Source organism: Pieris rapae, chromosome 3, assembly GCF_905147795.1.
Source record: "Pieris rapae chromosome 3, ilPieRapa1.1, whole genome shotgun sequence".
NCBI classification, from domain to species: domain Eukaryota; kingdom Metazoa; phylum Arthropoda; class Insecta; order Lepidoptera; family Pieridae; genus Pieris; species Pieris rapae.
The window spans coordinates 1496846-1518442 of NC_059511.1; the positions used below are offsets into that span (position 1 = coordinate 1496846).

Here is a 21597-nt window from a genome sequence, read left to right on the forward strand (position 1 = left end):
ATACGGCGCGCTAGGGACCGGACGTGCCATACCAGAGCTGTGTGCACTTCGCGTCGTTTAAATCTAACTCAAAACTTTGTTTAAGTGTATGTGTGGATGATTTTAGTGGCATTATGAGGTCAGTATATCTGATAAGCACTTTTACTTAACAGTTTGCGTATTACGAAAGTGTTGCGCTTATCTCGCGTATGTAGATCGCATTTGTTTCTTTACGTTTTTGTGTCATACGATTGCCGGATACATAGAGTTCAGTGAATTAACCTTTACGTAATTTTTATTTTACGAATTAATTATTATAACAGTACCAATACACTTTGAGTTTAGAATTTAATTTATAAATAATTCAATGAATAGAAATGTCAATCTAAAAGATTTGATATGATATCAATATCTATGAATTATTAATGTTGGGGTCAATGACTTTTTATGTTTTTAGTAATTATAAAGGAGTTTTTATATGTGATATTTTTTGCAATATACTCTCATTAATATTTAATTGACAAATTTTTGTAGTTTTATCTTGATTAAATTGATAATTTTATTACTTATCAAGATATCATGTATACTCATTAATATTAAGTCAATATCAATAAAAGATAGCAATCTTAATTATTGAAATTTATATATGCCGTTTAATTTATTGGTGATAAATTTTGGTTGTTTCTTTTGTGTGTGTTAACTAATTCAATAATTATTATTTTTAAGCATAATATAGGTAGAATACGTTCGAGTGATATATTTCAATAAAATTTAATGATGCATTGTTGCGTCCTTCATTTGCGATTAACGAAAATCTTAATTCTAAGCCATCCTCCAAAGCTCAGTGGCTAACAGAAATTTCCTAAAGGTTCTAAGTTTTTGTCTCTGACGAAATAGAGTGTATAGACACAGAAGAGTGACGATAGAGGAATCACATAAACCTATTAATGAAACACTCAGAAATGTGTACCCCATACCACCTCGCTACTTCAGGGAGGTAGGTCTTAGAAACCTTGTACAAAGTTTTCAGGGAAAACTTTAGAACCTTTTTTTAGAATCGTTCGCCATTTAAAGTACAAAGAAAGTACTACTTAAAACTTGACCCAGTTAAGTTAAAGCTTACGATTACGCTGCTCGTAATTCGAAACATCTCTGGCAAAAACTAGACTTAACAGGAACAAGACTTTGCATATTTTATGGGCGTTTAATCCTAATAATTCTTGAAACTACTTGGCTTACAAGGTGTTAAAGATCCCGTAAGTTTACGTTCCGATTTTCTTTGTAAGTTCTATTTGAAGCTGAATATAAACTATTTACGTAAAGTGTTATAAGTATGATGTGAATCTACATGGTACTTACAATTTATTTATGCCTAAAATTATACAAGTAAATATGACATCACAAATTTTACAGGCATACACAGCAATTATATTAGACGATAATCGAACGAAAAATTAAATAAGCAACCATATAAAAATCAAAAAAATAATAAAAAAGCCCGTTAATTTCCAATCATGTCACAAAAATAATAATATACAGGTTTGTTACATTTTATACATCCTTTATATCCTATCTACCTTCAATCAGAACTCCTTCGCGGGTATAGGCCTCTCGGCCTCGGCCTCGGCCTCCAGCTTTCTCCAACTGACTTTGTCCATAGCTTTCTTTCTCCGTGCGATTCCTGCGAACGCTCCTAAGTCTACTATCCACCTTTTTAGTGGCGCCCTCTTCTTCTTCTTCCTCTTGGTCCTTTTCATAAAGTTGTCTTTAAAGTAAATAAAAATAATAATAATAATAACTAACACTGAATAGAAACTTAAACCTAATTAAGAGCATGAGATATAAAGTTACGGTAAGCGGGAAGTCGATATATCAATATGTTGTTTGTTATGCTGATGTGATATTTGAATGAATGATGGTTGAATTTAAAATATTTTTCAGTGGTAGAAATTTTACACGCTTAATTTTCAGATATATTACAAAACTTGTGTACCTACTTTTGTATTAACTATACCTACTCGTGTATGCTGGTATACAAATGCGATGATGTGATGAAGCGCGAAGGTTCTCTGGGATTACGTAAAAATTGAATATATTGAACTAAATTTATAAATTATAATTTGTATGTTAACGTATGTAAACGTATGTTATGGTACATTACTATTATCTCCACTTGCTGCAATCCCGCGTGTTATCTCATTTACTTTTTTTTTATTATGGCCCGCACGGTTTGTGCATTGTGGCCCAGGGTCAAAACAGGGAAACGGGTAAAAGTATAAAATTATCGGATGGAACGGAATTAAGGAAAGGAAAATAATCTATAAAATAAAAGATCAATTCTTAATTACTTTTACTATGAGCGGAGTGTCTGAAGGACTCGTTACCATAGAGTCAAAAATTATAAAATATTTTGTCCTATTATATATTATATATTAATTTTTCAGTTTGTAACACTTAGTTCACTTCAATTTTCATATATTTTAGATGGAATATTTTGTAAAATATGTCGTAGTTTTAGTACTATGATAACATAAACTAAATAAATAAAGCTTAAAAAATACGTTAATTAGTTTCAAAACAATTTTTATAGGGTCAAACTTTTAACTTTCACAATTAAGTTCTCTTTTTATCTATTTAAAATTTTTAATTACTGTTACTATGTGGGTTATATTGTAAGTACATTATTATTTGCTGTTTGTATTTCCTGAGTATACAAGCCGTCAACATTGACGTCGATCCTTGATGCCAGTGAGTAGCAGGGAGCTGGCTTCAGATGGAGCTTTGCTGGCATAATTAGCTAGGACTTTACGCACTACGGACCAAATCGGCGTCAAAGTGCGGAAACTATAATGTCAATAAAATAAAGCGGAATTTGTAATTACCGTTTATCAATTATTCAACTTAGCATTGATGACGTGAGTGTTGAGTCACAATTATAACACTTTCGGGTCACTTAGCGCATCACGATAAAAATATAGATTTGTTTGTAAGTAGTTTATGGAGATCAAAGCATTTGTAGGCATTACGTTGTAAAAGGTTTTAGCATGTATTTAAAGACTGATTTATTCATAAATATTTGACCAAATATTTCATCTCTAACACTGATCTGAATTTGAACACTGATAGCTTCATTTAAAATAGACAATTAGATAAGTTTCATGTTATCCAAGGAAATAAAATTCATCTTCTGGCGATGCCTGGTGGGCACTGGAGGTTGGCTGACAGTCTTGTCTTTTTCTGTGCCAGATGTAGCAATCTTTCGCTATAGCAATTGCGAGCGGTTTTTTTCCTTTATCTCCTCTCTTACGATTTGGATTAAAAGTTTTATTAATTATTTCGATATATGTACTTCAGAAGGTAAATGTAATATTCGTATATTTTGTAAAGAGTTATTACCATGGCAACGATGACAGTATTGCGTACATATCAACTAAGATTGTGATGGATTTCGGACACCACAGCCAAAGGCGGCCTTGATACCGTGTTCCGGCTGCGCTGTCCCTATTTCCTGCTTTGGCCGATCGCTGATGGCCCCGTAGGGTTTAAGTGGGTACGCACGTCAAAGCATTTGCCCACGAAAAAAATGACCGATATCACTCCTAAACGATATGGCGTTACGTAGACCAGGCACGTTAAAGATAATTAAACAGCACAGTTATGTCAAAAAAAGCTTTTGACAACGTTATTTTTTATGAAAAAAATCTCACAATATGGAAAAACCATTCGGTTCAATGACCTTTGGATCGACACTTTGGTGCGCTGATTCTTTCAACTAGGCCTAATTTATATGAAATTTCATGGTATCATTATCTGTATTAATCCGTTGTAAAATATATTGTTTTTTTTGTCTATTTGTAAATTTCTGTAGACGATTGTAAATTTCTGTGCGTATACGTATACGCATATTACGTTTTTTTACTAGTACAAAGGGGGCCGTCTCCTTATTAATGTTATGTATTAAATATTTGTTTGTTGTGTCGTACTGTATCGTATTGTAAAAATATCGAGAATCTCGTATATATACAAATCATACAAATAATTATCGAACCGTTATGATACCTGATATTAAAATATTACACGAAATTTTATTGTCACCACCCGATAAATCGTGTCCATACGTGATATAATTATCACCTGTCATAGAATCACAGCTCTCGGATGATTCATACGTACAATGAGAACAATAATGTTTTTATGCGGAAACTGATGGTGAACATGAGTTTGCCATAATTTTTTTGTCATTTATAGCTTTTTGTAGAAAATGTGTTAACTTTGCATTAAAGAATATTTGGCGTTATAAAACAACTGTATTTATTTCCACCACATAAAAAAAAACCTAAACTCTTATATTTTTAGTCATATTTTTGACCCACTGGACTGATGATTAAGAAGTACTAAACGTTGTTAAAAAAATTAATACTGTAATCAAAATAATAGTCTTATCCAGAAGATATCGCTTCTTTTACCGTTCGTCGACAGCCTATAGAAGTATTTTACAACTAAATAAACTTATACCTTGATACTTATACTTTGTACCGTACTCACCTTCTGGTAGTGCATTTGCCCAGTTTATATCAGACGCCTAATGATATCGTCTTCACCTTCTAGTAGTCTATTCGCTCACTTCATATCAGAAACCTCCTAATGATCCTCCGTTCAATGAACACCTATACATAAACATAATAAAACATAGTAAATAATATATTAGTAGTGGTTTAATTAATTTATTAATACCAGTAAAAATAGTTATCACGTTTTTATCTAGTTCAAATCCTCTTCCTTTATGTGTACTAATTTTAATATCCCTTTATCTATGGTGAGTTAAATCGTACGATTTAATTGGGATGTAGGGCAGAAGATAAGCTATGTTACCAATTCAATATTTGAAAGGTTGATAAACTGTGTTGTTCTTAAACTTAACCCATAGGTTCCATCACCGTTATTGATATTTAGTTGCTGCTGAGTTCAGTTTCATCAGACGTTGAGGCAGAATACGCCATCCGTATCACCTCGACGATTTTTAAAGCAGTTTTTGCCGCTCATCAATTATATGTAAAACCAGCTGCCAACTACTATTTCCGAACAATTCTTCAGCGTACCAATTCTTTAAAAGCCACGAACTCTCGAGAGGATTTGAGAGTTTTGGGTCGCATTCAGCGGAGTGATTAAAAATAAAAGGGTGTTCTAAATTCAAAATTATCGATTCCATAAATTAAGTCTATAAAACCTCTTTGGTACTTGGCGAAAGAAAGTTGATATTGATGGGTGTATAAAACAGTTGAAGGCTGACAGTAATTGCCAGTTAGGTACTAATTAAAAAATCCCGAGAATGCAATATCAATGTGTCCTACATTGACACTTTTTGCTTTGAAACCAGCTTTGGAGGACATGCGTCTTTAGATTCGAGTCATTTTTAAATCGAAACTCCACAGTCTTGTGAATAAACGTTGGTTTGCTAATTGTCCTACTGTATTTGTTGGTTACGATGTTTTTATTTATTTATTTAGTTAAAGTTTTCTTGGTAAAAATATGTTAAGGGCACAATGCAGTTTCTCCCGCACTAATTTGCTTGTCATAGATATATTTAGATAGTTGTTGAACTGGACTATGTTTTTGACAAATCGCAGCAATTCACAAAATTCTTTACACAATTTCATAATATTACGAGTTCTTGGAGTACTTTTATCAAAGAAAAGTATATTTAAAAGTTATTAAATTATATTAATAAAATTAAATCTGTAGCGCTAAAACCTCTTAGGCCTGAACCTCAGATTTCTGATAATTTGTTAATCTAATAGGCAAGTAGGTAGCCTTCTATGCCTAACACGCGACGACGACTTTTTGGGTCTAAACATGCTGGTTTCCAAACGATGTTTTCCTTCAGCGTTCGAGCGAATGTTAAATGCGCACATAGAACGTCCATTGGTGCACAGCATCGAACTTAGAACCTCAGGGAGTCGTACGCTGTAACCACTAGGCTAACACAGCTCATTAAATGATTTTTAGTATACATTAACGATTTATGTTCACTTCAGCTCACCAATGCTAAACTCTTCTCTTTCGCTGACGACACAGCTATAGTCTTTTACTCACACTCTTGGGAACAAGCCTCACGGTTAGCTCATTTAGGTCTTCGACAAATCTCTCAATGGCTTTTAGATAATCTCCTATCTCTAAATACGTCTAAGACCAAATACATATGTTTTCACATCTCGAAAACCAGCAAACCAAACCCTATCCCCCCTATTAAATTACACTCATGTCTGAACCCTTGCAACCCTTGTAACTGTCCTCTCCTGGAGCCCACGAAAACAACCAAATACCTGGGATTAATTATAGATTCAAGGCTTTGTTGGAGCCCTCAAATAAACTATCTATGTTCACGAGTTCGCAAACTTATAAATGTTTTCAAACGCCTTAGAAAACCTTCTGACCCACATACAACCAAGATAGTGTATACTGCATTATGCCAGTCGATATTATCCTACTGCATATCGGTATGGGGTGGAGCGGCATTGTCCTCGATGCTGAAAATTGAGCGCACCCAACGGGCCATTCTTAAAATATCCTTCAGAAAACCTTTCCGATACTCAACCTCAAAATTGTACAGCGAAGCAGGGCTCCTAACTGTAAGACAACTTTATTTAATGGCAATATGCAGGCTTTTTTGGAAACAAACACCCCCTACACCAAATCTAACCAAACGCAAACCTTTATATAAGCATCCTAAAAAACGCACTTTCTTCGCTCAACGCTTTTTCTCCTTCCGAGGTCCATTCATCTTTAACCACCTTATCAAAAATAAAATTATTACTAACTTTTCAAAAATCACACTTCATACTTTCACTAAAAAACTCAAAAAATATCTTATTAAGCTGTCATATACTAACACAGAAAACATTCTTATCGTAAAAAAATAGAATAGGTATAAATTTGTTAAGTAAAATTAATTAATTAAGTAACGTTTAGATGTAAAAGGAAGAGACTGGCTGCCCACAACACAGGGAATCCTAGTGTGGGGGCCAGAGCACTCTACTTTATAGAAACAATTATTGTATTTTGTGTCTAATAAAGTTATTTCTTTCTTTCTTTCTTTCTTTCTTTCTTATTTCGTCATATTGTGTATACGTTAGGATTCTTCTACTGGCCTCTCCATTTTAGCTACGGTGTCTTGGAACCTTGAATCTTCTAAGGTGTCTTGCAGATGCAGCAACTCTTCCGTACGAAACCATATATTTTTTCTTTCTAACGTTCTGTTTGGCTTTGACTTTACCCATTATAATTCATAGTAGGGACTGGAATCGTGAATGGCAAGTATAACGTTTATTTATTTACGATTTTATTGAAACAGACAGACAAAAATGTGATTCCCAAAAAAAGGCTGGACTACTTCCGGGGTTTGAACCGGAGACCAAACTCTCGAAAATATTACAACAAAAACGTGCCAAAAAAATTCATTCAAAAGTTGAAGGTATGTCATTAACGGAATCAAAGGAATATTATTATAACTTTATTAACAAGTGTACGAAATACATATTGTGTAAAGATGTATTGATTAATATTTTGACTTTGCGTGCTTCAGATGTTTTTAGGAACCAAATAAGTTATGCCATCATAATAAAACAATCTATTAAGAAGGATCGCATGTCAAAATACATACATACAAAACAAAACTGTGGTTTATTCGTCGGTCTTCTAAATGCCTTTTAGCTCTGAGTATATTTTAGAAAAAAATCTTGTGAAAATTGAGCCGTAATCTATAAAACTTTTTTTTGTATAAAGTTTTAATTAGTAAGATACAAATACACCCGTTATATGTATATATTTCGCGCGTATTGCTTTACCATGACCGTAATTGTGTGTAATGGTGTCAAATTCTCCTTACAATTGTATGTTTACTCTCAGTCAACTGAGCAAATAATGGTCTACCATGAACTAATTTACATTTATAACCTATAGAAATACAGCGGATGTCATTTTTTATCGCACTTTTGATTTGTATTATAATGTAATTTACCATAAAATATGTTGACTGAATGCTGTCAAAAATTAAAAAACTAAAAATACCAAGCGCAGTGCGCAGTAATGGTCTAGAAGCTTCATATAGCGAACCCCATTTTCTGAATGGACTCTTTCTATGTGCGCATTTAATATTTGCTCGAATGGTGAAGGAAAACATCGTGAAGAAACCGGCTTGCGTTATACACAAACAGTCGATGCTGTGCGTCAGGCACAGAAGGCTGATCACCTACTTGACTATTAGATTTAAAAAAATATCATTATACGGAAATCTGAAAGCCCAGGCCCCAATAAATAAACCGTGCAAGCAATTATTACTTTCTGTTTAAATTTAGTAAAATAAATATAATAATAAAAAGCGATTAAGGGTTCGTTATAACGAATGAATCGTTTTTATTTCATTATTACGTTTTAATTAAAAGATAACTGTAAAAATGCTTTATTATAAACAATATACTGAATTCTTGCTTAAATATTTCCATTTAGAATTAAAATAGCTCTTACAAAATTTGTAAAAAGTCTTGATTACGATGAAACAGAAAAATTGACATCCATAGCTATTTGAGGTAGACTGAAAATTAAACTTTACACACTCTTATACGTATTCACACACTCTATTACGCATTAACACACCACTTAAGTCTAATGTATGTAACGTATGTAGAATTTGTACATTTTCTGTCCGGAAAAATTCCAGTACTGTTACCACAGGACTTCTACGGGTCCTATTATAGGCTGTCTCTCACAAAAATGTTCATTACTTGCAGCAAGTAAACCTTAATCACTATTATTATATCTTAGAACCGCTTTGAATGTTCAATCAACCTAACACGAGTATATTAAGCGAAATTACTTTGAGTGTCACAAGTTACTCAAGAGTTCGAGAGAATTGGGTTGTGGACAGGGTAAAGATAACGTGCCATAAAAATAAGCAATGACCAAATGACCTAATTAAATGTACCCGGAAAAAGGAGCACGAAATATTCTCTGATATAGAGAAAATCACTCAAACGAAAGTGATAGTTCTATAAAAAAAAATATATTTTACTAGTCTTCGGGGCTGAGAGAAGCTCTTTTAAATACAAATTTTCTTCTCAAATACAATAAATCTTTGACGCAACAACCTTTTTTGGTATTAAGATTTCTTATTTATTTATTTATTAACACTTCGTTACATTACAATATAAAAATTGAACATAGTTAAATGAAAAGGAGGACAACTGGCGGCCTTATTGCTTTCAAGCGATCTCTTTCAGGCAACCACTGTGAGCGAAGAAAATGTATTAAATTACATAGGGTAGGCAAGAAGTGCAAAAACACATATTACACATAGTTATTAAAAATAAACTGAACTGGAACAAAAAAAAATACTAAACTAATACTGAATCCGTGAAAAACAAAAAGTAAAGAGTGCACATGAATCACGAAAATCTAAATCAAGATCATCATCATTTCTGTATCTGTTTCATTCTAATGTTTGTCTCCTGTGTTTGTTTGGGTCTAAAGCAAGCCGGTTTCTTCACGATGTTTCCCTTATCCGAGCGAGTGAATAAAGAAAAGTGCACAGCTGGATAGAACCTACGACCTCAGAGATGAGAGTCGCAGTCGCACTCTAAGACTAACTACAAGATACTGTAGTATACGGGAATCCTATTATAAGACTCCATATAGCACGGTCGCGGTAGTGAGTATTCTAACAGCAATTTGAAGGGCAATGACCTTTATATTTGCACTTTACGCGTAGTTCTCACAAAACTAGCCGTACGATGAGTTTGCATTACAAACACTCAATTAGTTACACCTTTGATGCTTGACAGTAATTTTCTTTTAGTAGTAATTTGGAACCGTACAACACAAGACACACGAAAGCATACTGCTACTAAGTTTGTCTAAAGTATTTCTTAATATTAAATGATATTTAAAAAGCTTTCTGTGTTGGAAATATCAGTTTGATTAAATCGTTTTTACCAATACATTGTTAGTAAATTGAAATAGAACTAGTCTGGCCATAAATAATGTTACATAAAACTTTTCTTTTTTTTAAACTTCTTTTTATTATTTTGAATTTGGAACGTGTATTTTTAAAAATTTCTTTCGATTTTGCGCCATTTTTTCGTGTCATCAAATTACAATATGGATTGGGGTGTTAAAGAAAATAGGACTGCAGTGATCGCCTGATCACAAAAAAGGTATGGAGCGGTCGGTCATTTAAAGACATTTTAAAATTTATTTGTTAGAGATATAAATAAATATGTAAGTATTTATTATAATAACATAACTTCATTAAATAAATGCATTTTCATTTGTAACAGAACTTTGGCTGAACAAAGTATATTATATCTAAAGCCCTATTCTCACTAATAATAAAGCTACTGTGTAAAGACCTTGACAGTTTCAAAGAAATTAAATTTGTCGTCACTCCCCTGGCTCGTCGCGGTCTAATTGCAACAATAATTTTATGGACATACCAATTTAACAATACTAAAATCCTCCGCCAGAACGGCGTCCATACGAGACAGCGCATAATCGTTAATTTTAAACGTTTTCACATCGTATTCACACTTTGCCCATTCATGTAATTAAAATTTAGGCAGTTCGTTACTCTTTAATGTATTTATTTCTTTAACAGTTTTTATAGGAGCGATAAAATGTAAACCAATAAAACAGAACATTCTAACATTGCTACTAGAGTCTCGATAAGTCGAATGGCAAGGGGACGACAAAAAAATCGAGTTAACGAGTTTTTAACTTAACAAGAACTTCGTGATACATAAGATTTAACTGCTGAAATTTCGACTTAGAGTAGCGCGATTTCTACGTGTATTTTTCGATTTGTAAAGTTGAATTTGTATAAAAATTCAACTTAAGTTTTGTATGTTTATTTTATTATTGATAAAAATCAATGTTTTCTTTCATTGCACGTATAGAAGCCTCTAACCTATTTTTTTTTTTACTATTTCAGGGAATTCCAAGTAAGTCATTTTATTTTATTAACTACGACTTACAGTCTTCTTTTTGAAATTCAAGTTATAGAGCATAAATATGTATTATCAATACTTCATAGGGAAATAATATTTGATCGAGTAACAAAGTCTAAATAATTCTAGATACCCCGTGTTTTTAAATAATAAATATACAGCGTAATATTTGATACCACGTATTATTAAATAATCTTCTAAGAACATTCATTAATTTCATAATTAAGTGGCTAAGGTGCTCATTTTACAGACAATTTTACAACCAAATGCACTTGCAGCATTCGAAAATGTAATTAAAAATTTAGGTTAGCTTTGAAAGAGATTCCGCTGAAATAGGACAGGTACTCGAAAATAAATAGGCTCTTTTCAATGTTGAGTTTGTGTTGCAGACTCAACACAAACTTACTTGAAAAGAGCCTTCTTCATTCTAATTAATGTGGGTAAATTGTCAGTTTGAAAATGACACTGAGGGAAAATTTACGAGATGCGATGTGAATTAACAAGAGTTACTTACTTGGATTAATTTTAAGCTTATATAATATAAAAAAACCGTACTATACATTCAAAAATTATTTTTAAAATATGTTAAAATAGTGTTGGCCTAGTGGTTTTAGCGTGCGACACTCATCCTCGAGATAGTAGGTTCGATCCCCAAACACAAATAGACTTTCTATATGCGCATTTAATATTCCTTATTAGATTGACAAATGATCATAAAACAGATACAGAGATAAAAATCTTGTAGATAAACTTTTATATTATAATATATAATACTTTTCATATTAATTTTTGTTAACACAAGAATTTGTTTGGTCGAAACATAGGCAGGCTTCCTTTGTACCTCTGATGATCGCGCCTAGACTCATGATAATCTGGTAGCAATTAAGGTTATGCATAGAGTGAACTTGTCTATGCCTATAATATCTCCAGCGTAAATCGCCAATCCATGGATAGGCCATACACTGCGAAGGGATCCAAATCATATTCCCAAGCAGACGCTTGATCCAATCAAGGAAACCCGCAAGGAAAGCGAAGGCGTGGCCGTCCCAAGCAAACCTGGCGCCGTACAGTAGTCGACGAGGCAAAGAGAGCTGGTAAGACTTGGAGCGAGGCGAAACACGAGGCTCAAGACCGAACGCGATGGAGACTTGCTGTGGACGCCCTCTGCCCCATCTAGGGGTTATAGGACATGAAGAAGAAGAAAGAAATCGCCAATAAAACGCCAAATAATTAATTCTAAAGAATTTAAAAAAAAAATCGAATTTGATTCATAGCTGTTGTAATGTGGGCGTTTAGTGTTCTAATACCATTATAGAATCATTTTGAACTTTGACAAATGGCTATTTGATGTTCCGCTAACGGTTGTGACAGTCTGTGGGCGATCTTATGTTTTTTTCTTTACTACTTAATACTTTCTTTTGTGCCAGTCCGCCTGTTATGCTAATTGATGTCTATGTTCGAACAAAACATAAAGGAGATCATGTTGAAACATTTTTTTAACATATAAATATTAATCGTTTTGACGGGATTAATTATTTTAAAAAGCACGGAATGAATAGATGTTTCATTTAGTTTAAAAGAAAACTATATGACATTTTAACAATTATATTTATTTTTTAATAATAAATATTTTAATAAATGATATCTAAATCCAAGAAAATCTTATTAAATTCCAGGATATTGTGAAGAATAAAACTAAGTCATTAAATAAAAAAAAATCAGTGGCGTTACAACCTTATCAGATTTTTGTATCATGATCACTTGTCTAATAGGCAAGTAGGTGATCAGCCTCCTGTGCCTGACACACGACGACTTTTTGGGTCTAAAACAAGCCGGTTTCCTAGTGTTGTTTTTCTTCACCGTTCGAGCGAATGTTAAATTCGCAAATAGAAAGAAAGCCAATTGTGCATAGCTGGGTATCGAATCTTAGGGATAAAAGTTGCACGCTCAAGCCACTAGGCCAACACTGCTCATATAGCATGTATTTTAAGCCGATAAACTTTAATCTATTTATGGTCACCATTAAGTCTAATAGCTTTGGGACGTTAAACTGATTTATTTTTCAAAACACGTGGAAAACGCAGAAAGTTGGTTTTAGACTATGTTGTGATTGAATTGACTATGTTGAACGCCTACCCAATAATGTAATTATACGGCCTTCTATGTATACAATTCTACAGTATTTTAATATAGATAATTGTTAAATTGTAGTAAAAATATCCGTTATATCATAATTAAATCGAGTGATGGTTGCTTCTGCGTGCGATTCTCATCCTTGAGTTCGTAGGTTCCATCCTTGGCAGTGTACCAATGGACTTTCTTACTATTTGCGCATTTAACATACGCTCGAACGTGAACTTATTACTAATATAAGTGTATATTATAAAGGAAATTAACGGAAATCTTTTCTCAGTAGTTTTGAGTCGACTATTATATTTCCTCAAACTTGAAATACGATTAAATATATTATTTAACACTCGTTCAAGGTGATTCTTAATTCCAGCGTAATTGCGAGAGATTTTAACACTACACTGCATGAGTCACGCTAGGTACCAGCAGTGCCCTTGCGTTAAATTTCCGGGGAAAACCATGATTGTTTTCTTATGCTTATATTGTATACAGTAGACAGTGAGAGGGGTGGCCCATACCCATGTAAGGAATCAGTTAAGAAACAATAACTGTTTAATAAACTTTCTTATCAACGTTAATAAGTGGATATTGTGACATCAAAAAGTCGCACTAAGTCAAAATTCATTTATGAATAAATATATATATTAGGTAACATAATGTACACTTATGAACGTCAAAAAAAAAGAAATATTAATTGAATCTAATTTTACATTTACTGCCAGTTCTCAAATCAAGGGCGTAGAACGGAAGAGAAGAACTGGCAATAAACTCTCCGCCACTCTTTTTAATCGCCAAGTTTTAAAGTGATCGATTAAGACTTAAGACAATTAAACGTCAACACGATTTATTTAACATAACCAAAATTTAAATAAAGAGTCAATTTATCATATCATCTATGGTACTTTCCTCTCGGAACATAATTCAATTAATCTGTGATAGCTTACATCAACACATCAACAAATCACTCTTCTGACGTTTCAATTTTGACATTGACACGTAACTCATCTCCACATTGTTCTGTGTTCGGAAGCTCTCAGACATGTCTTAATAAATTTCTAAGGCGCCTCTTAAGATAAAGTTACCTATGTCGTAATAACCATTAATCTTTGTTTTTAGCACGACAACATCGAATTCCATAAATTAATCACCATAGGCTTTTCTATTTTTAAATTCTACGATTGAATTATGTTACCATAATATATGTTACCATAATATTATGTTACTCAGATTAATATTTTGTTACTGAAAAAGTAATGATCTGTGATCAATGACCTTAATAAAATGAATCGTCATAACTAAATTATCCGTTTAGAAATATTTAAATTCCTGATATACTTAGTTTCTATTAAAGTAGTAGTTGTTTAAATATATGTACTACTATGAACCAGAGGAATCGATCCGGAAATATTGAATTTCCGTATCGAATAATTTCAACACTGAAATTGTCAAATCAGGAATGGAATTAAAAGTTTTATTATAGTGAATTGACGCCACCAATAATTTAATCATTACAGATAAAAACAATTTAAAGCAAACAGTAAAATAGTTCTTTATCAAATTTTTATAATTAATTAATTAACCTACAATTTTTAAATATATTCTATATTCTATTCGGTATACTAAATTTGATAATTGTTTTAACAAATTCAATACGTTACTTTTAAAACTAAATTTATAGTTGAACCAGTCAGAGAATTAATTAATACAGTAGACATTCCAATAACGTACGTGGGAAGCTGTACGCACTTCAGGGTAGCGCGATTTATAGACTGAGTTATTTGTTTTACGTCAGAAATTGATCGATTGACCGATGTGGTCGAGATTTTTTCTATTTTTATTTAGCTTTTTATGTGGAGGATTATTTCATGGTATCAATGGCTATATAATTGAAGTTCTATTTACTGTAAATTAATAATATTGAAATATCTCTTAATCTCATAATTATTTCATTACAATTTTTAAAAAATCTGTCAAAAATACGTCCCGTCTTTAAAGGGACTGTCCCCATCCCCTAAATGGACGCAAAATTGTCCCGTTTTCAGGAACCTCGCGAAACTTAAGCAAGTGCTAAGTTTCATTCTTATTTGAAATCGTCACCAGCTATATTAAAACGAATTTGTTCTAAGTATAACTAAGCAATTTGGGTAAAAAAACCTATATTTTGTGATTCGTAACTTTTAGGCCTTTAAGTTTTTTTTAATAAATAACTTTAAATAAGTGTTTTTTTTTTCATTGACTCATCTAATATATTATAATCTTAAAAATACATCTAATATTATTATATATATAATAATATTTAATATTTGATCAAAATTAAACCAATTTCCCGGTTTGAATCGAAGAATAAATGCTCACTTTAACCATAGACAATCCTGTGGAAATTTTATCAATATCCAATTTACGTATAATCGCAAAAACAACTTTATCTTCTAATACATTTATCTTTTTCCAGATACTACGCTATCTATGCGAGAATTCAAAATGACTGAAACTGGAGTGACATGATACTAAAAATCGTTAGTAACGATTAAAAGTGAAGTGACAAAGTGGAAAAGTGTGTGAGTGACTGAACCAACATGTTGTGTCCTTTAGTATTGTGTGTCTGCATTTCAATGTAAGTATTGTGTTACAAAGTTTTTGCTTAATTTTTTTGCGTATGAAATTACAAACGGATTGCTTATACAATTGCGAGAGCACAGGTGTCAATGGTATGGATTTAATTGTTTCCTGTTTGCTTAAAGAAAGACGTCTATAAAAATAGAATATTATTTAATATTAAGCTACACAATCGTTAAAGTACATAACTAAAAATGTAAGTGTGTACAGGATAATCATATGTTCAACATCAACGTCTTTGGTAGATTTTTGGAGGTTCATTCATTTTTATCCAGTACGCCCTGCACTGGCCTCTCTGCATCCACTAGGAGCGCTCCTTGTCCATGTCGTCAGTCCATTTAGTCGGTGGGAGGCCGCACCGTCTTTTGTTCTGCCGAGGTCTCCATTCAAGGAGCCTGCTGGTTCAACGGCTCTTGATCATGTGGCCTGTCCTACACCAATAAAAAAAAGTAAAAAATCATTTATTCATATAGGTAACAATGTACACTTATGAACGTCAAAAAATAAATATACATTAAATGCTTCTAATTTTACATTTACTGCCAGTTCTCAAATCAAGGGCGTAGAACTGAAGAGAAAAACTGGCAATAATAAGATATTATTTGAAAAAGAAGTCGGTTAGCGCCTCTAAGTTAAATACTTAATATTTGACCAATTATTTATCTCGAGTTTGAGAAAACAATTTTAAGTTTAAAACTAAAATCTTCTGTACATTTAATCATAGTTAGCCGGTTGAACAGGGTTCTAATACTTGTACCTGACTTTTTCACGTAAAATCTAGCCAAGTTATTAATATTATTCAGTTAATAATCTTTAACTTTATGCGCACGTTGTTTTAGAACTTATAAATAAATACAATATAATGATTAAATATCAATGTGATAGCTTAGATGTTAAAGGATCAAGTGTATATCAATATCAAAATCTTTTTGTCAGTCCCATTATATTATTAATTTCTCTCTTTCAATTGAATTACACTAAAGCTGTGGTGAAAAGAGATAAATCTGCTGAATAACAAGACAGCTTATAAATGTATCCACTGAACATTTTTTCTGGACCAGAAAAAAATTGATTCCCGTTTATATACTGTGATATTTTACAAATCACACAATACTAAAAGTGACGAAATTTTGTGACTCCAAAGTACTGAACATTTTCCAAATAAGTTATGACTTAAAGGCTTAAATAAGTTATGTTATAAAATTTAAAAAAAAAACACAATACTAATAAAATGGTTTGGTTACAAAGTTCGAAAGCTAATAACGCCGCTATAAACTTTATAATATTTGCTTAACTGTCTGACAACCATAAACTAAACTATTGAATTTTATAAAATGATTTATGTTCTCTATTGATTCTGTGTACAAGATACTTTATCTATTGAAACATTATTGTCTACTTAAATTTGTTTTACAGTTTATATTCTAGCCATAAAGTTGATTTAAAAACGATTGAACAGGGTTATAATTTAATTGTGATTGACCTTTCTTAATTCGTGTTTTATGTTTGTAAACTGTTTGGATTAAATTAAATTATGATACTATACTTATTTATTAAGTCAGACTAACGAAACACATACAGAGAACACATAACATATAAAATACGTGTGTGTACATACTTATTTATTTATTTTTTAGAAAGTTAAAATCTTTTCAAAAATTTTATCTTTCGGCTTTTTCTACGTTTATAGAAATCATCAATCGTCAATAGAAAAAAACTAAAATGTTGTCTAGTAGTAGAGTAGCTAACTTCAGGGTGTCGCCATTCGACCACCTTTCATCTAGAACGGGCTACATGCCCGTATCCATATTTTGAGTTGAAGTGTTTTTTTTTATAGAACCCCCAGTTTTACGGGCAGGAGGCTCACCTAAATGTCTGTGGCTAAGCGTACAAAGTTTTATGCGATAGTTGTTAATACGATTTGACAACTTTGTATAAAGAAGTAGTGACAATACTTTAAAATAAGATAAACACGAAGTTGCAAGTGGAAAACCTGTGCTGTTTGTACAGTAGTGTGAATTACAAAGTTGTTATCAAAAGATAACTTATCAATGTAGTGATTTATTAACTAAATCCGCGACACCATAAATTCGTTTAAGGAAAAGTTTACGTAATTAAAGCACATTCAGCTATTACTTTAATTGCATAAGATATTTATGAATGGCTGTGGGCGATCAGGGTTTGCAAATTCCACCTCATTTGGTAATCTCTGGCAAGTGTTGAGATCTCGTTGTGTGAAACAGATAATTAAGTAACATCTATATATAATTAGTTAATATAGTCAAATAAAATGCAATATATAACAAAACACAAAGAGAGAGAAATATCGATTCAGAAATTATAAACACGAAAATTGATTTCAAAGAGTGCGTGAAGGAACTTATAATTTTTTTATTATAAGAACATATTTAGTCAAGAACGCTGTTAATGAACGAAAAATTTAAGACAAAGCGTTTTATAAAGTGCTTCACAAGTCAATGTAGAGTGTTGCCGCATAAAATTTAATAATTTCACTAATACTCAGAAAACTATAAATAAATAACAATAACTTAAAAAATAATTTCTAGAATATATTATTAAAAGGTCCCTTTACGCAAGGTTACGAAGATACTGGCAGCGTGCCCTCTTTGCTCGACAAATTCTTTGTCCAAGTAGCTGCCAGCTCTTCTGTCTCCTGTGATGTCGAGTAACCTTTTTTCTATTTCTTTAAAAAGTCTTATAGCGCTAAAACCCCACGCATATAATATACATACAATATTACATACTCTTTTGAAAACTAGCACTAGTGATTGCAAAAAGCTTTCATACCTTTAAAGAATACACTACAAAAAGCTATATACATTTTTGCAAGACCCTTAAATCAAATTCATTGTTAGAATGATCTATTGGACATGGAAATGAATTCGTTAGCGTAAAATAAAAATATATTTCGCATTTTCAACGAGAAATGCTCTCGAGATGTCAAAATGACAGTCTTTTTCTTATTTATTACCTATCTTTTGAATCGTAGGACACGTTCACGACATTCTGTTGTTTGTGAAGATTTATAGCCGGAATGGGGATTTATTCTGTAACAAATTATAAACCTTTTGTTAAACTTTATCATTGTTTGAAATATTTTTTTAATTTTCTAGATATAATATTCAAATTTTAGGAGGGTAGATTAAAATCATTCACAAGCCTACCCTCACTTTAAATTGCCGATTTTTTTTGCCTTTGAATTGTGAATCTTAACCATCCAGAGCACCACTAACGCATTAAAAACTAAGATTAAATCGCTTCAGCTGTTTAAGAGGAGTTCAATGACATACGTACAGTTGAACTAATAGAATTTTTTATATATAAATTTATTCAATTATAAATATTATATGTATAAACATAAGTACTTCCATATAATATATGAGAGTGCTTAAAAATACGCTAAATTACCTATTAAATTTGTAACATTAAAGAGAGAAACATACTTTTACCTTAAAATAGTAAGATCAGTAGTATATATATTACTTTTTAAAATAATTTATATCCAATATTTATATCCAAAATGGTCGTTTCAATGCGATTACAAAACATCACGTTTCATTCTGAGAACTAGACATAATGCAAACTCAATACACGAGTGAATTGATTAATAATTCGTTTATAGCAGAAATCAATTTCATACCCATCTATGTACCTGTCGCGCCTACGTTCAGCCGGACTTTATTTTTTTAATATTTAGAAAATCATATCAGTACGCTGCTAGTATCTTCTGAACTTTGCCTATAGGTACTCCTTTTGATAATATTTATTTATTTATATTTTAATTGTTTATTTTAAGGTAGTAACATTAACATGGTCACTCTTTTTTAAAATTACATACTTAGTTCGTAACGTATTTGTTTAAAACAAAGTTCATATAGTTTAACTTTGTACAATTATTTAATAAAATGCTTTTTTGAAATAATACAGTGGCCGCCAAGGCCGTAAGTGCTTAAAGGGCCGGCAATGCACTCGCGAGCCCTCAGCCATTGAGAGTGTCCAATATCACTTAACATCATATAAGCCTCCTGCTTGCTTTTACCCTGTTCTCTATAAAAAATACAGACTAGACGATTCCTATTACGATATAACTATACGTTTCATAAGAGCAATATGTATAAATCGCTAAAATACCGATAGGCAAAATTCATGGTTAATATCTAATATAGTCCAATATGTTAATTAGGCTCAAAAAAGCTTGTTATATTTTGCATGACCTTCAAATATACGGGTACCAGAAATGGGTCAAAACTGATGAGTGTATATCTATTTATTTAAATCAGTATTTAAAATCCATATAACTCAATGTCTTTCTCTCTATTTCAAGTCTCTTTTCAACATTCACATTTATTACTTGTGTTATAAAAAGGTATGTCTAAATCTAATTATACATATTTTTTACAAGCTACTCATACCTATATTCGTTCAATGTCAATCGTTTCACAATACCGACGGCTGTCGATTAAATGTTATATCGGGAATCGAGTGTTCAATTGGATAGTTGAACTTCATAGCAAATAGTTCTTCGTGTGAGGCTGCGAATAGATCAAAGGTTTTGCTGATCGTTTAGATATTTTAAGATGAGAGATTTACGTACACTGTGGAGTGTGTACTAATACTTCGTCTGAAAGTGCCGTATTAAAGTGACACAATACGGGACGTTGGTTTAATTCTGGTCAAATAATAAGTAAAAATAAATAAAACATTCTTCATTTAAATCTTGGCCTCAGATTTCTGAATCTGTTTCATGATCAATTTTTAAATCTAATAGGTAAGTAGGTGATCAGCCTCCAGAGCCTGACACACGTTGTCGACTTTTTGCGTCTAAGACATGTCGGTTTCCTCACGATGTTTTCCTTCACCATTAGAGCAAATGTTAATTGCGCACAGAAAGAAACTCCATTGGTGCACGGAGATCGAACCTACGACCTTAGGTATGAGAGTCGCACGCTGGAGCCACTAGGCCAACATTGCTCGTGTAAGTCAAATAATAAGTATTCAATGAAAATTTGTTATATTAATCAGACTAACAAATTTGTTTTAATAACGTTACGATAACGATTTCAAATAAGAATGAAATTCTTGGCAATTTTTTTTTAATTCGACTCAAATTTACCAGGCTGCAATTTTTATACAAATAAATCGTCGCTTATTAGTCACTTATGAAGGCTGTAGGCAACATTCTACTACCGATTGATGATATAAACGGGTCATCAATTAATTGCCAAATGATCCAGTCCACTTCATATCATTTTTATTCACGTTAATTAACAAACATTATTATTATATTTTTTTTTCGTATCTCTTTCGCTAGTAAAAAAAATGTCGGGCCGTATTTAACATGGTTTACCTTACATTTTACACTAATATAATATTAATACACCAAAAAGAATCTATATAAAGAAGTGCAGCAGAAAATTTCACCGCAAACCCCACTTTATGAAACATACTTAAATTAATGGTTGATGCGGATTAAACCCTTGCTACTCGGGCATCCCTAAACAGCGTTAAAATATTTAATAAAACAAATTTTGCAAGTATCCCTTACTAAAGTCTCAATATCGTTAAACAAAACAAATGTATCGATACAAATAATATTGTTATTACATCTGTTGGCGACTCATAAATAGAAATATAAATATATTATAAGTTAGGTTTGAAAATTGTAACTCTATAGATAGAAATTATGTGCGAGTGTTAAGAGTTATAAGTTAGACAAAATATGTATACAGATTTAAGTGAGAAATATGGTTCATTTATAAATGTAAATATATTAAATAAATAAATAGAATACTTCGCCGAATAAAAGGGTCACAGCTCTCGACGCGGTATACCGGCGCAAATGTATATAAGCGTA

At 32.0% G+C, this 21597-nt stretch overlaps 1 protein-coding gene across 1 annotated transcript in view; it reads left to right on the forward strand.

Annotated features, from left to right (window-relative positions):
* The window catches only part of LOC110991503 (thrombospondin type-1 domain-containing protein 4), a 114708-nt gene continuing 93111 nt past the window's right edge, over positions 1–21597 (forward strand). The window contains exons 1-2 of the mRNA XM_045634728.1: positions 1–118; positions 15559–15720. Of these exons, the coding sequence (XP_045490684.1) occupies positions 15683–15720 (38 nt within the window). The 5' untranslated portion in view covers positions 1–118; positions 15559–15682. The remainder of the gene's footprint in view (positions 119–15558; positions 15721–21597) is intronic.